At 57.4% G+C, this 16,492-nt stretch overlaps 1 protein-coding gene across 4 annotated transcripts in view; it reads left to right on the forward strand.

Annotated features, from left to right (window-relative positions):
* The window catches only part of SH3PXD2A (SH3 and PX domains 2A), a 229,086-nt gene that overhangs the window by 201,910 nt on the left and 10,684 nt on the right, over positions 1-16,492 (forward strand). For 2 of the 4 annotated variants that reach the window (XM_081822804.1, XM_081822805.1), the window contains 5 exons: positions 2,975-3,058; positions 7,990-8,107; positions 11,964-12,301; positions 13,559-13,608; positions 15,516-15,635. In XM_081822804.1, coding sequence (XP_081678930.1) covers positions 2,975-3,058; positions 7,990-8,107; positions 11,964-12,301; positions 13,559-13,608; positions 15,516-15,635 — 710 coding nt within the window. The remainder of the gene's footprint in view (positions 1-2,974; positions 3,059-7,989; positions 8,108-11,963; positions 12,302-13,558; positions 13,609-15,515; positions 15,636-16,492) is intronic. The other 2 variants (XM_081822806.1, XM_081822807.1) reach the window with 1 other exon arrangement.

The raw sequence follows: 16,492 nt of genomic DNA on the forward strand, positions 1-16,492 counted from the left end.
TGTCCTGGCAGGAACGCTTGCCCTAACGGTCAGTAGGGATGGTCCAAATGGGCACATCTGAGAGCCAGGGCGATGGAGGCCTGTCACCCAGGGCTCAGGCCACCTCCAGGCCTGTTACCCGCCCCCCCCACACACACACACCCCCTCCCTTCCATGCTGCCCAGGCCAAAATAAGCAGCCTGCCAAGCAAAGCGCCAGCTCCCTCTTCCGCCTTCCCCTGAACGTCAGTTACTGCGGGCGGTTGGAACCCCACCCTGCTGCCCGTGGAAATGCTTTATTTCAGTCCCTTGACTGGTGCTGCAGCCCCTGTTGCCTGACAGGTTTCCAGGGACCAGGCTCCATCCGGAAGGGTTTGCATGTTCAGGCTGGGGGCTCGGTCCTTCCTGGCTGCTCCAGAGCCCTGGGGCTGGGCCTGCACCCAATCTCACCTCTGGGTCTCTGCAGTGGTGGAGGATTTTAGCCCCTGAGCTCCTCCTACCCACTTCCACATGCTGGGGTCACCCTGGGCTCTCTCAGGAATAACAATCCCTAGGATGTAGGGTGAGGTCTTATTCACTCCCAGGTGTGTGGCCTCGTACTTTAAAGGCCTTCCCCACCACCCTAGGAGGCCCTGTTATCATCCCCTTTTTCCAGATGCAGGAACTGAGGCTTCCAGACGGTTAGCTACATGCTTGTCCTCGTAAGGCTTGAGCCTCGGTCAGCTTCCTTGGCCCAGTGCTCTTCACCACTGCGCCCTAGGGCTGTCCATGAAGCATTCTGCTTGTAAGCAACTCTGAGGGGTATGTGTGCGTGTGTGTGTGTGTGTGTAATCAGAGCCCCTCCTGAAAAGGCTATGCTAAGATTGTCAGAGCAGAGATGTCAGGAGACAGAGGACAGGACAGAGTAGGCTGGAGAGGTGTGTGTGCACAGAAGCCTGTCTGGCTTGAAGAGAGGGCTTTGCAGAGAACAAGCAGTAGCAGGTTGTAGAGGACTTGGACCTTGCAGGAGGAAGAATCAGGCGGCCAGTGCAGGTTTGTGTGTGTGTGCCAGTCTCCCCCCAACCCCCCCCAGCAGTGTTTGGGCAGCTGGGAATTTCATCATCCTATCTTGGGCATCTCCACCCCGCTGGACAGGAGGGCTCGGGGCTCAGTCTCCCAGCCCAAGGCCCCAGCATCTCTGTGGTGTGTCCACCAGTCTCTCTCTACCCACCTCCATCTCTCCTCCAGGCCTTTTGCCATCCCATCAAATCTCCCCGAAGGACTCGCGTTTCCTTGCTTTGGAAAGAAGAGACAATTGGCTGTTTTGGTTAATTTCTGTTATCAGACATTCTGGTATCTGCTCGTATTCCTCTGAGAGGTTAGCAGTAGGAGGTAGGAGGACTGGGGTGGAGGTTGAACACCCTCTTACCCACTGATGATGATGGGGGCCACGCCCAACACTGGCAAGGTGCTTTTGTGAAGCACTCGATCCATTGCCTCTGAGAGGTCCGGATAGGTGTCACCTCCCCAGAGCCTCCGGGTCAGTTTGTGGCAGAGGCAGACCCGGAACCCGGGTCTCTGCCAGTGCCCCCATGCCCTGGAAACTTCCTCCCTGGTGGGCTTTGCATCAGCACCAGCCTCTTGTTGGGGCCTTTTCCCTTGCTGGTGGGCTACGGGGCGCAGAGTCAAGGAGGAAGAACATCATCCGGCCAAGAGTCTGGGCTCCAGAGCCAGACCATCTAGATCTGTGTGCTCCCCCGACACTTAGGTGTGTTACTCAGAGGGTTTCTTAACACCCCTGCGTCTCTGGCTTCCCGTTTCTAATGTGGAGATGGTGCCGACAGCTCAGAGCTTTTGTGAGGCTTCAGCAAGACAGTCCTCGTACGTGGTTGAAACTAGAGAGAGACCACTTATGGCTAAGGGGGCCCCCGGCCTGGGCATCAGCCGAACTCCTCCACCCCCAGGGAAACCACAGAACACACCTGCCCGGGAGGTCAGCTGTCAGAGTCCTTCCCAGTCTGGCCTCAGACAGGACCTCATTTATTTTCCAGAGGCTGTTGAGTCCCTTGTCCCCTCCCATGCCTGGGCAGGTGGTGTCAACCCCCGTGACAGATGAGGGAACAGGCTTAGAGAAGGACAGAAGCCTGCCCCAGGTGACACAGTAACCTGGCAGTGAGACCTCACCTGAATGCATACCTCCAACCTTTTGTCCAGGCCTCCTGCTTACAAGAGGCAGGTCAAACAAGACACTGCTCCTCCCTCAAGGAGAGCAAATACTTCCCAGGAGGCTTGGCTCAGGTGTGTCTGGACAGTTTTCCCTTGACTCTGACTGCTGGCCTCCCTCCCCTATACTTGGGCAACCTGCCACCCAGCTTCTGCAGTGCCAGGAGGTGGGGGCCCCGGGGGTGCTGCCCGGTCTGGGGTCCGTTGCACCGGGGCAGCCCAGAGGAAGGCAGAGGGCTGGTGGAGCTGGGCCACAGCAACCAGAGGAGCAGCACAGGATGCCACCGCAGAGACGGGGGGCTAGACGGGGGGGTCTGCAGCACTGAGAAGCTGGGGGGCGGGTCCCCTGTTGTTGCACATCCAGCGGGCAGTGTGCAGTGAAGGAGCAGAATCAAGGCCCGTGGCATCCATCCCTGTGTGCATTTCACTCCACAACATTTCCTAGCTACCGGCCGCGTGGCAGGCCCTGTGCTGGGCCCCACGACTGCCTGGAGGGCCGTCCCTGTGCCAGGCTGGGGCCAAGGACCCTTTTCACCTCTCAGGTGCTAGGATTCGAAGTTCTCAGCCCCTCCTGGGCTCACGGGTATAAACCATAGCCTTTCCCCTGGTGCCGGTGGCGTCACCGGGCAGATCTGCCCCCGTCCAGCAGGTGCGTGCCGCTGGGTCCCTGTGATGAGGACCTGGGAGTATGAACCTTCCCTCCCGCCATCCCTCCCCTGCCCCATCTCATCCTCATCTCCATTCTCTCCGCCGGTTCCGTCGGCCGCGTGTTCCATTGCCATCTCCCACACCAGTATCCAAGAGACGCAAGGCCCATCTGCGGCGTCTGGATCGCCGGTGGACCCTGGGCGGGATGGTCAACAGGCAGCACAGCCGAGGTGACTGTGGGAGCCGGCTTCTCTTGACCCGCAGCTGCCGCCTCTCTCCCTCTCGCTCATGCGCTAACGCCCTGCCTCCTCTCTGAGCTCTGCTCCTCTCTTCCCTGGGGCCTCCTCACCTGGATTCGGCAGCCAGACTTTCTCTCACATTCTGTGGCTGGGGGCCGTCGGGGAGGAGGGCACAGGGGGCTGCCTGGGAATTGGGGGTGGCTCTGGCTTCTGCCAGCATCCGGCGGGTGGGGGTCATGGGACCCACGACGTGATTGTGGGGGCGGCTGGACTAAGAAAGGCCGCATTTGCCCTGGAAGCTTCAGATGAAGAGAACTGGGGGTGTGCCCGTCCGTGCAGCGCTGTCCTGCTCGTCCTTCACCCTTCATTGCCCGCTTCCTCTCAGAAGGTGCTCCCTCAGCCGAAGCTGGTCTAGCCATTCCTTAGGCACGGAATGGGAAGCAGGACCAGCCCACAGCCCCCCTCCTTCAGCCAGCTAGCTCCAGGGAAATTAGAAAGGGAGCAAAAGCCAGTCCCGGCTTGGTCCCGGGGCACGGCCCCAGCCAGCTCTGAAGGCGGCGGCGGGTTCAGCCAGGAGCCTCCAGCGTCTTCAGCACTAGGCGTTGGCACTTTGTGAGGGCCCCGATCAAGAAGATTCCAGGGAGGCCCCTGGCCTGCCACCCAGGCTGATTGGAAATCAGGACATTTGTAGGTTTAGGGCCTTTCCAACATCTAGGAGCTTGGGAAGTAGGGAGTTCAGGGGCGAGCCTCTGAACACCTAAACGTCTCCGGAGCCCGCAAGCCAGCGGGGGCTCATTTCTCCTGTCCCGCAGAGAGCACAGCTGGAAGGGCGTGTTCTAGCGCAGCAGGGATGCCCCGTGACTCTCACCCCCACCCCCAAAGCTTGTTCCTCAACAACCCTGAGACCATGTTTTGGTATCTGCCCCAAGCCCCAGGCCAGCAAGCCTGGACACCGAGGTGGCCACCGCCTGTGGCTGGCTCGGCGTCATGTTCAGAGCCCTGGTGGTGGGAGCCCAGCTTATCCTGAGGGTGGAGCAAGGGTTGGACCCTGAGGGCTGGAGCAGAGCAGGAGGCCAAGTCATGGAAGCAGCAAGAACAAGCTTGAACGTAAAGCAGAGGCACCCTAGACCTAGGAGTGGTGGGGCAGCGTTGCTGGGGGGCCGGGCTGGGACGCAGCCCTGAGCCTTGGCAGCAGAGGAGAGTGGGATGCTGGCCTGGAAAAACAGCGGAGACAAAGGTCTGGCCTTCCCCCCATCCCCTCCAGCATCTGCTCCAGACTCCATCGTACACCAAGCCCCACACACGACTCTCTCCACAAGCTCACGGCCACTCACAAGTGACGAACGCGCCTACCCGTGCACCCAGCCCGCACACACCGCTCACACGCCCACACACACAATTCCACTTATGCAAGCACATGTAGACCGTTCCACACACACATTGACGCTCACAGATGCGCCAGCTGGCTGCTCACGGCTATGATGTACGTACCCCTCTGCAGTGGGGGCCGAGTACACGTACGGCTTCGAATACGGCCTCATACGTAATCCCCCCACCGTATGTACACACACAGTGCGACACATGGACGCACATGCCCAGCGAAATGCGTAGTTCTATAGACAGCCATACATATGCAAATACGTAAGCAAACACAAGCCCACAACTTCTCTCCCTCCCGCCCTCCCTCCCTCTCTCTCCAATAAGATACCTAAACATGCATTATTTCCCAGTCTTAGCCCTAAGTTAAATCAGGGCTAAGTTAAATCAGGCAGCCAAGACAAACTTGCAGAAAGTTGGCTGGGAGAAAGTCCGCTGCTAACAGCGGAGCTGGTGGGGGGAAACAGGCGGTGGGTCATATACAACTAGACAAGAGAGAAGCTGTGCTTCCCCAGGGCCTCCACTCCCCAGCCCCTCCGCCAACTAGGCCTTTGGAAGCAAAAGGCCTCTTGCAGTGGGGTTGGGTAGGTTGTGGGGGCCGGGAGGGGAGCCAGGGAGACTGCTGACGGAGGGGAAAGCATTTGAAAGAGGAGGCGTCTGTGGTTTGGAAACTGCAGGGCTCTCCAGCCCCCGCCTCCAAAACCAAAACAGGCCTGTCCACCTCCCCCAGCCACCCACCCACCCAGTGGGCGGCCTGGTCAGCCCTCCCTAGGGCGGAGTTGCCACCAACTCCTTTGATGGCACATCAGAGTGACCACGGCCCCTCAGTGCTTCCCAGAAACCCTGAAGTGCCCCCCAGGGCTTACAGCGCCCCTCTCCTCCACTTTGATTCCTAAGGGTCTCTTCTAGAGACTCGAAGCACCCCGAATGACTCAGCCCCACCCTGAGACCATTTCAGTTTGTCCGGGCATCCTCCATACTGGCTCCCCACTCCCCACCCCTGCCCCCAAGTGGGGTTGTGGCCTGGTCCACTAGAGGGGCCAGCTCTGCTGCTCCGTCCAGGGAAACCTGGGAGCTGGGAACCTGAGACCCACGTGGCACGTGTCTACATGGAGGTAAGCCACGCCTCTGCCACCGAAGCCACCATGACAGAAAAGTCAGCCCTCACCCAGACTGATTGGAAGAGTTGCCCTCTGAGTGCTCATCATCTAGAACCTGCACCGTGACGGGGCAGGACACACCTCTGAGCCGGCCAGACCTCTTCCTGGGACCATAAACTCCCAGACATCTGTGTTCATGGCAGCCTGAGGGCCACCAAGCACAGGGCATTTTGTAGGAGCAGCTCAGCTTTCCTGGGTAAGACAGAGGTGCTTGGCTCTGCCCTCCCTGAGAGGGTCAAGGGAGAGTAGGGCCCCTATGTGGCCCTTGGTGCTCTGTCTTCAGCACACACACCGGCGACTGCAGAGGCTGCTGTTCGGGCCTGACGGCTCCGGAGCCTGAGCCCACACATCCTGGTGAGGCCCAGTTCACTGCCATGCAGCAGGGCAGGGCCCCTCTGATCTTTCTAAGAGAAGGGCTGTAATTTTTCCCTGCAAAAGCAACTTTGCCTAGGAAAACTTTAATGATGGCTTCCTGCTGGAACCACAGGCTTTTTAAAAATAGCCCAGCTGAACAAAGGCAAAATGTGGAGCCCAGGCCTCGCCTCACCCTAACCTCAGAACCCTAGATCCCCGGGGCCTGGCGCTGCCCTTCTGGCCATGGCCCGGGCCAGGATTGACTGTGCCCCACTGGAAAATGGAGTGGGACCAGCAGCAGGCAGGAGTGCCGAGGGTTGGCCTGCAGAACACTGCACTTCTCAAAGGCCCGAGTCAGAATCTGGCTGGATGAGGTTCTCAGGCAGTGTTGGCAGCTCTCCTCAGCATGGCTGGAGGGGAATTTGAAAGCTTCCAGGAGTTAGTCGATGGTGAGAAAGGCCTGCCTCTGGGAAGAGCTCACCGTTGAGAAGAGCATGTTGAGGAACAGTGGAGGCTCCCATGGGTCGTCACCTACTTTTGCCTTTGGCGACCTTTTGGATTCAGCCAGGCCCATCAGCGCGGCCCCTGCAGCCCGGCAGGGAAGCCGCCTCCACCCCGGAGGGAGCAGCTACCTCGGCCCAGCGCCGGGCTATAGGCGGGACCCCGGTAATCCAGCGTGAACAGATGGGCCTCCTGCCGCAGGGGGCTGGGGTGGCAGCCGCCCCCCTCCCCCACTCCTGCCAGAGGCTCCGACCAGGCCGCCCATCAGGGTCCCGCTAAGGCGTCCAGGAGTTACCCTCACAGTTTGGAGCTGGGAGGAGGGGGGTAGGCATCTGAGAACCTGGCCTCCTGCTATTTTGAGCTCCTAGAAAGCCTCCCACTTAGTGCCCCTGTTCAGACAGCCTTGCCCTTCAACGATGCACTGCCTAGTCCCTTTGGAGCCCCCATTGTGTGCCGGGCACAGGCTGGAGGGGCCAGCATGAGTTTGGGGTGACCCGCTCAAAAGGTGTGGCCAGGGGGCCAGTTCTGTCTAGCTCAGCTCCTCATTCTCCCAGACGGTGAGGGTGGGGATATGTGTGCTCCTTCCTGAGACCTGAACGTTCCCCTGGGGAGGCTCTCCACCCAGGAGGCGGGGTGTCTGTGGCCGGCAGCTGTGGGTCACAGAAGCACCTCCCTGGAAGCCTGAGCTAGGGCCCAGGCAGAGGCAGCAGGGGCCCCTGCAGGAGAGAAGCCGAAGGAATCCAGGAAGCTGGAGCTGTCCCCACACCTGTCCTCTCAGGCTTTTCCTGAGTTCCCATAGGGCGCCTCCTTCCCAGTACCTGGGGGGGGGGACCCTGGAGCAGGCAGCTCCGCACACGGGCACTGCCAAGCCGAGCGGTTAGCTTGGCACTCTGGGAGGCCCTGCCTGGTGGCTGCACTCGGTGCTGCCATCGATCGTTTGGCCGCCAGACCCTTGTCTTAAAACACATGTAACTGTTCCCATAGAACACGTGTTCCCCACAATCCTCTGGGGGAAATGACCTGATGAGGCGATCGAATTAGTGGTCAGGGGAGCCTTCACCAAGGAGGTGCCCCTGGAGCTGCCGGAAGGTCAGACAGAGGCAGGACCTAAGGAGTAGAGGTGGGAGAGGGACTCCGAGAACCAGTCTAGGGCACGGACGGAAGCATGGCATGTTCAGGGAAGGGGAGGGCATGCCGGGGGGCCTCCAGACATCCCAGGGACTTCCTGCCTCAGGCCCCACGAGGAGCAGATTCCTCTAGCTGTGCCCTCCGCTGGGGTAGCTTTGGGGGCCCTGAGGACCCCGGGCCCCAGCAGCCGGCGGCTGTTAGTGGGCTGGGAGGCTGGGAGAGCCAGCACTGTACTGTCAGGGCTGAGCCAGGCCGCCCGGGGCCCCCGCTGGCTTCTGCACACACCGGGAGCAGCAGTGAGGCGCCCAGCTGAGCAGGGCCAGGCCAGGGGAGGAGAAGACAGGAAGGAGGGCCTGCACTCCAGCCTCAAATAACCGCGCCTCCTTGCTTCACTCCCCACAGAGGAGAAGTACGTCACTGTGCAGCCTTACACCAGCCAAAGCAAGGACGAGATTGGCTTTGAGAAGGGCGTCACTGTGGAAGTGATCCGGAAGAATTTGGAGGGCTGGTGGTACATCAGGTAGGAGCCTCAGCGGAAGAAAGAGCTACCTCTGCCCACCACCACCCGCCCCGGCGCCAAGCAGCAGGGCCGATGGCAGAAGGGCCGTGGGTTCCGGTGGCAGGCAGATGCTGATGGCGGCTGTGTGCCCACAGCCCGGGCTTGGCTGCTTCACGGCTGAACGGCTCGACCAGAGCGCTTGTCTTGCAGCTTCTCCCCTGGGACACGGAAAGCAGAGCCAGAGTTGTGGCTCAGCTCGCAGGCCATGGTGCAATCCCTGACCCGTGCATCTGCCAAGAGGGTCCAGCACATCTGAATTTGGTTTTCTGTGTCCGGCCTTGGCCTCCTGGTGCGCTCTGTAGCTCAGGCCGCCCGAAGCATCTGCATCCGCAGGCCTTGTTGAGGTCTTGGCGGGCAGCCCCTGCTACCCGCAGCTCAACACCGGGGGCCCCAGATGCCGGCTCTGCCCAGGCCGTTCCCCTCTGCGGGGCTGGCTCCTGGGGTTGAGAGAGCCAGGGCAGAAGCCAGGCCTGAGCCCAGGCCTAGGTCAGAGGCCTCCTCCCCCTGCCCCTCCCTCTTGCAGGGCCAAATCACATTTCCCAGCTGAGAAACGCATGTGGGAGTGTGGGGAGGGGAGTGGGGAGCTTTCTCAGCAGTCCTGGAAGCAAACTCAAGCCTGTGGGCTTCACTCACCTCTCCCCTACCAAGTCCTGCCCTCCAGTCCCCTCTGCCCTGGGGCTCTGAGGCCAGCCAGCACCCTCCCAGGGGGGCCTTGTTTGCAGGAAATGTTTCTGGGTGCTTTAGAAGTGGCTCAGCTGTGGTGATTTCACCCAGTTTCTGACAGTCCCGCATCTGTGGGCTCGGGACCACTCCTCAGCCCATCACACCTGGGAAGCCCAGACCCACTGTGGGCAGGATGTGAGCTCTGAGCCATTCCCACAGTGGGAACAGGATTGAACAAGGGACGTGGACACTCATGAGACAGTATCTCGGACCACAGCAGACAATGGTGTCAAGATTGGGTGAAGGTCACTGGCCTCATGGGATTCAGCCTTAATGTGACCTGACCAGACGTAGCCGCCCCTGCCCTTGGCCCCATGCATACCAGTCAGGAGGGCTGGGGGGGGGGGGTCCCTTTCTTTTTTTTTAAAGATTTTATTTATTTATTGAAGAGAGAGAGAGTGAGAGAGAGCATGAGAGGGCAAAGGGTCAGAGAGAGAAGCAGACTCCCCACCGAGCAGGGAGCCCGACATGGGACTCGATCCTGGGACTTCAGGATCATGACCTGAGCCGAAGGCAGTCGCTTAACCGACTGAGCCACCCAGGCGCCCTGGGGGGTCCCTTTCTGCTCTGTTGGGTGAGACAGGACCATGTGCCTGGACATATGTTGCCCAAAGCCACTGCCCCTAGACTTTCACGTTCTCTAAGAAACTAGACCCAACCCCCAAATCCAGCAACCACAAGTCAACGTGGAAAGGCCAGCAAACATTCTAAGGCAGGCTGGTAACCTAAACCACTTGCCTGGGGGTTATCTGCCAGGCTGCTGGGGTCTTTTAGTTTCTTAAAATGCCCAACAAGGTCACTCCAAGCTGTCTCTTCTTGTCAACTCTTGTCCCCATGGCCTAACCCTTTCGCTCTCAGTGGGAGCTTCAACTGAGAAAACCCTCCTGAAAAGATTCCACCTTAGGAAGGCTGCCAGACACCCCCTGAAATATGTCATTTCCCACCATTCCAGGCTCTATGTTGATCCTCATTTCCTGCCTGTCTTCTCCCCTCTCCCCTCACACACACATACTCTCCCTCCCTCCTTTTCCAGTTTGCTTCCCTCTGGAGTCGTTCCGTGCTCCAGAGCTGGGAAGCAGATGTGAGAGAGCTGGACCCAGACACACACAGCCGCTCCTGATTCCCCTGAATCTCTCTGCCCGGAATCTAATTTTATCCATGTAATACCAGAGGAACACAACGGGGCTTGAAATGCGAGCACTCAGGGCAGTGAGCAGGCCTGACCATCACTCCCACAAGACCCTGCTCCCCATCTCCCCAGTGCGCTCATAGGAAAACACCTGCAACAGCCAGCAGGTTCTTCTTCATCTTTTCTCTGAGATGCGGGAGCACCAGGTTCTGGGCCAGATGCTGCCAACAGCTAACCTCGGGCCCTCTGCTGCTTGCTTGGCTTTTCTGAGACTTGCATCTTGACTCATCTGTAAGATTAGGCATCTTTACATCTTTTGTTTCCATCCACCCCTGAAATTTCTGTGCTTCTCTCTGCACCCATTACCTTGGGAAGCCAGGCCAGCCCCTTAACTTCCATCCATTTGTTAACTGATGTCTGCCTTCCAAGCCCCAAACAGGGGCGAGGGCCAGGCCAGTGAGCTTGGGACAGCCTGCCTGTACGTTCCAGTGGTGTGAACATAAGAAGCCACCTCCTCCCTAAGCTTTCCAGCAAAGCTCAGACGTGCTGATAGAAACTTTAGCTTTCATATTCCTTTTTCTACCTAATGAACACCCAACAAGGTCAGATCAGGGAGGCAGGAGAGGGGGGACTGTCAGACATCTGGCATGGAGGAGCCATTCCAAAGAGCCAGATGTATCCCAGGGAGCAGACAGGGACACTGCAACCCAGACTCAGGGGCATTGGCCAGCAAGTGCTGGCCCAGGAAGTAAGCTCTTCATGGGCTTGAGGAAAAGCTCTCAACACCATGGGGAAAAAAGGAAAAAGCTGCTTTTCAGAAGTCATCAAATCACCTCAAATTAAGCCAGCCCTATCATTTGCCTTTTGCTCTTGTTTATGGGTTTTGATTTTGTTTTGTTTCATTTTGGTTTTGTTTTGCCATACCAAAGGTTTTCATTTTATCCAGTCATGTGCTTTTAGTCTTTCCATTTATGGTTTTGGCTTTTGGAGTCCTATTTAGAAAGATTTTCTCCCATCCAAGTACTAACCAGGCCCGACCAACCCCCAAGATTAAGCAAATATTCACAACTTGCGTTTTTTATTTTGCTCTATGGTGTGAGGCCAGGATCACACTTGCTTTTCCTAATTGAGTAATCAGTCATCTCCAAGTGGGTTATTGATACCTCGACCCTACCTAATTTGAAATGTTACCTTTTTTTTTTTTTAAGATTTTATTCATTTATTAGAGAGAGAGAACACGCGTGCAGAGAGCAGGCATAGGGGCAGAGGGAGAAGCAGACTCCCCGCTGAGCAGGGAGCCCGATGCGGGGCTCGATCCCAGGACCCTGGGATCATGACCTGAGCCAAATGCAGATGCTTAACGGACTGAGCCACCCAGGCGCCCCTCTGGATAAAGTTTTGCAGCTACTCTATCCCTACAGGTTGCAGAAGAGAAAAAAAATTGAGCTCCAGGGTAGAGACTTGTCCAAGGGACCAGAGACCAGAAGTCGGGGCTCCTACCTTCTCTCACTATGCTGCTTCTTCACCTCTCTGATAACACTTCCCTTTGCCAGGGGGCACCCAGCTAATGCACTGCATTCACACCTGCTCTTATCTTCTCTCTAGCGTTGCCCTCTCTGTTGTGAGGCAGCACGCTACTGTGGAGTCTACCTTTTGGGCACCTCCGAATCTGAGGAGTCTTCTAATCCTGACGCCCCACATTTGCCTGACTTTGCAGAGCACGAGAGCCCACACCAGGAGGGATCAGGCAGAGAGCAAGGAGACAGAGAGGAAGAACTGGTGTTCTAGAAGTCTTTTCCACCGGCTCTCAGTTCCACTCCCCTCCAGAGTAGTGGGATTGCCAGGTGTCGGAGAACACGGTCGAAAAGGCTCAGCTGGGCCCAGCCAGACGGAGCCTGGTGGGGTGTGAGGTCAGGCAGCCGTGCTTGGGTGATGCCATGTTCCGCCCCTTCCCCCTGCCCGCAGGTACCTGGGCAAAGAGGGCTGGGCGCCAGCCTCTTACCTGAAGAAAGCCAAGGATGACCTGCCAGCCCGCAAGAAGAATCTGGCAGGCCCAGTGGAGATCATCGGGAACATCATGGAGATCAGCAACCTGCTGAACAAGAAGGCATCAGGGGATAAGGAGACTCCACCGGCCGAAGGCGAGGGCCCTGAGGCCCCCGTCACCAAGAAGGAGATCAGCCTGCCCATCCTCTGCAACGCCACCGGCAGTAGTGGCCTGGGCGTCCCTGAGCGGAGCGTCTCCAGGCTGGCCCAGGGCTCGCCAGCCGTGGCCAGGATTGCCCCGCAGAGGGCCCAGATCAGTAAGAACCTCCCTGACCCCCGCGTCCGCCCCGCACCGCTCTTTGGAAAGCGGCCACAGGGTGCAGGGAGATATAGACTGACCCCAACCCTGGCCTCACTCTGTGGACTTGTTTCATGCTAGTTGTGGGTGGACAAGGCAATTCCTCACAACTCTTGCACTGAAGATCAGTTACAGGAGTACGTAAGCCGCTGGCATTCCCGCCTTCGCAGATCAGTGTGTCCCCCAGGCTGGGAAATGGGGGCCCCCTGCGCAAGGCTGCTTTACAGACTCAAAGCCAGTAGAACATCTTTCCCGCCCTTACCCCTCCTCCCCTCCTTCCCTGTAGCCTCCCGCCAGTTACCGGAAGCCTAAAAGACTTGGGAGGAATGGCTTTACCTCTCCCCAAGCCGTCTGAGAGGCGTTCTTTAGGAATATCCTCCATGCTTATAAGAGAAACCCGCTACCTGGCTCCCTCCAAATCTCTGTCCTTCCCTGGCTCAACAGCATCTTCAGTTCAAGGTTAAATTGTCCTACATAAGTTATGAGACCAGCTTCTGTTTTTTTTTTTTTTTTAAAGATTTTTTTATTTATTTATTTGAGGGCGAGAATGAGATAGAGAGCATGAGAGGGGGGAGGGTCAGAGGGAGAGGCAGACTCCCTGCTGAGCAGGGAGCCCGACGTGGGACTCGATCCCGGGACTCCAGGATCATGACCTGAGCCGAAGGCAGTCGCTTAACCAACTGAGCCACCCAGGCGCCCCAAGACCAGCTTCTGTTTATGTCCAGCCATCCTTAAAATCTGGAGGAAAGCTGTTTTTTAGTTTAGTTCTGAACTTGGTTTTAAGTTAGCTCTTGTGCTTGAAACCTTTTGGGCACATCAGTCGGGAAGTGTGTCTTGGGCACCCACTCTTGCCTGGCAGCGTGCCAGCTTCTAAGGATTTGGTAGCGAAAAATAGACACGGTCTCTGCTCCTAACTTTTGAAAATCTGATAGAACTACTTACCCTTTTTCCTGAAGAATGCCTCTTTGTACATTTTGAAATGTGCACATCATTTTAGAGGGTTTGTGGATCCCCTGAAACACAGCCCAGGAAGCTTAGAGGTCTGTGGTTTCCTAGTGAAGAAACTACAGTGCCTGAGAGCACGGGTCCTTCCAGAATGTGGGACAAAACCAGGAACGTCCCAGGCTCGGGAGGTGGCCATACCTAGGTTAGGCAGGTTCCAGCACTGTTGCCTATTGTCTGGCTGGGCTTTCTGAAGCCATGTGTCTTGTTTTAGGCTCCCCGAACCTAAGGACAAGGCCTCCACCTCGCAGAGAATCGAGCCTGGTACGTGCGCTGAATTTCTTCTCCCAGTTTTCTTCCTGTCTCTGGGGGTGCAACCTAACGGCCCCAGCTCATTGGTGGTCTCATTTCAGTGCCTTTCAGTCCAGGGGTTTTCCAGGGCCCTGCTAGGCTGCCAGCTTTGTGGGGCCAGGGGCAGAGAGGAAAGCCTGGCGATCCCAGCCATCCCAGGGGCCTCACTGGACAGTTTATATTCAAAACCGCACTGCACTCCAAAGCTAAATCAGTCCATCCCGGCCACTCCACTGGCAGACATAAACGTTTAGACTGGCCAGCACGAGTGTCCGGCCAGGGCACTGCCAGGGGCTGGAAACGGGGCAGCCGTTCATGTGCGCCTGGAAGCGTGGGGATGAGACCACCCCTGCCCTGGCCAGAAGCCCCAGGGGAGCTCCTATGTCATTGTCCCCTCGAGTTTTCCATGACTAAACCGTGAGTTCTCCTGTCCTCCCATCTCTCTCAGTCCCAGCGGATTATTTTCAGACAGACTCGAATTTGGCAAGAACGGGGTCGTCCTTCCACACAGACCAAATGTGGGGCTGCTAGACGCGGCTGAATCCCACCTGGTGGGGGGTCAGGGCTGGGCTGGGGCCTGGGCCGCATCTGCTCACACACACACACCTGCAGGGCCAGGCATCAGGGCAGGGCAAGTTCCTCAAAAGCAGCTTCCTCCTGCCCTTCGCTCACTGCGACCCAAGGCAGCTGGGCTGTGACTGGCAGGATTAGGACAGGCCGAGCCGTGAAGGATGCAGAAGGTTCCAAGGAATAGGGTGGTGTTTCGGAAGGAATGGTCAGCTCTAGCTTCTATTTGTGGAGCTCGTCCTGTGTCCCTGGCTAGACCAGAAGTTATGTATATATCTCAGTAATCCTCTCATGACCCATTTTACGGACGAGGAAATTGAGACTCAGAGAGGTCACAGGCTTTGCCCAAGGCCGCACAGCTGGTGAGCTGCCGAGCTGGGACTGGAGCCCACACATGTCCAGCTGCAAGGCAGAGGTCTTTTGAGGTCTTCCTGTTACACCACAGTGGCTTCCCTCTCCCTACCCGCTCCCTCCTCCCCCCACACACTTTTTTGTTTTGCTTTAACCCCTTTGTATGATACTGGGACCTACTGAAAGTAATGGGGTGGCATGAAATCCGTTTTGACCAGAGTAGAGAGGCCAGATGAAACTAGGATGTCCGCTTCATGAGGGCAAGGGGTTGTCCTCTTGGTTCACTGTTAAATGCCCAGTGCCTTTGACCGATGTCTGGCACCCAGAAGACGCACGATAAATGTTTGTGCAGTAAATGAACAAGGCTCAGAAGTGATGGCCACAGCCAAATTCTAAATGTCCTTGAATGTCATGCTTAGATATTGGTGTCACCAATCCAGCATGTTCTACCCTGCCCACAGAACAGAGGGTCTCGAGTTTTGTTCAGTGCTTGCCTGACCATTTGGCAGCATCGCGATGAGCCACCAGGGGCCCTCCTCTCCCACCTCCACGCCCCTTTCCACCCCTCCCCGTCCCCGAAGAGATGCCAGATGTCACCCCTGCGGCCCCTCACCTCGACTTAAGGACGTGGCTCTCCTCCCACAGGGCAGTTGGCACAGGCTTTGTTACAACAACCTCTCTGCTTTTTAATTTTCTTTTGGGGACCTAGCCGTTGAAGCATCTATAAACTGGACCTCCAGCGATGTCGGGGTAGAAATTACGGTTACTAACTGATCATTGTGATAGTGCAGAGGAGTTTCAAGTGAATGAGAGGTATTAGTGGAAAGTCTGCTCTGGAGAACAGTCTCTTGGGGGAGACAGCTTGAGCCGCGACAGATCCTTCCTCAGGCCGGTGGCCCCCCCGCTGGTGTAAATGCCTTCTGATAGGCGGGTTTTGCTGACTGAGCCCTTCTCTGCCTTAGGGGTTCCAGCTGCCCAAGCCGCCAGAGCCCCCTTCTGTTGAGGTGGAGTATTACACCATTGCCGAATTCCAGTCGTGCATCTCTGATGGCATCAGCTTTCGGGGTGGACAGAAGGCGGAGGTGAGTCTCGGCCATGAAGCGGAGGGCTTTAAGTCATGCTGCTCAAAGACCTGCCATGTTTCCCATTTATGCCTTGCTGGCAACGTGGCAGGGGGGTGGGCGGGAAAGACAAAAGCAAGCCCCCCCCCCCCCCGGGGATAAGAATTTGCCTTGAGCCAGTAAGTGCCACAGTCGGGACCGGAATCCAGGACTCCTGTCCCCACCCAGTGCGTCCCTCACAGCAGCATTTCCCAAAGCATACGGTGGGCGCTGCTGATGGAGGTGCCTGGACGCAAGGGGCTTCTGTGGTTGAGTAGGTTTGAAGGACAGTGGGTTAAACAAAACCCACCCCAGTTATGTGGTTTTCATTGCAGAACTTGTCAGAGCCTACGCTATAGGGATGTCACTGTGCATCTCTAAGAGGGGACTAGAATAGCGGCATTGCCCAGACCCATTTGGCCCCAGCACACTTTGTCTCCCGGGAGCACCTTGGGGGCCGAGATTCTGAAGAACTCCCCTTAGTGAGTGGTGCTGTTGGGAGAAGGTGGTCCACGCAGCCAAAGTACTAAGGACCTGGGTTCTGGCCATGTCCACACCACAGGCGCCTCTGGCCTTTGATACAGTCCCTTCTCTCCCCAGGCTTTATTTGTCTCTGCCAAGTGGGGTAACAGACTCTGTGGTGCGCCCCCCAGCCTAGCATTTACGAGACTCTACTCTGTGGCTGTTGCAGGGGGCGGAGATCTGTGAGGCGGCTCAGTTCTCTGGAGTGGCTCGTGTAGTAACAGGGTAAATCCAATTAACAGCTGTCGGAAGAGCCCCCGGGCAGCCTCCGCCTGTGGAAATGATGTCCCCAGTGTGAATGTTTTCCATCACATGTC

The sequence above is a fragment of the Leptonychotes weddellii genome, chromosome 6 (genome assembly GCF_054177405.1).
Source record: "Leptonychotes weddellii isolate Sample4059 chromosome 6, ASM5417740v2, whole genome shotgun sequence".
NCBI lineage: Eukaryota > Metazoa > Chordata > Mammalia > Carnivora > Phocidae > Leptonychotes > Leptonychotes weddellii.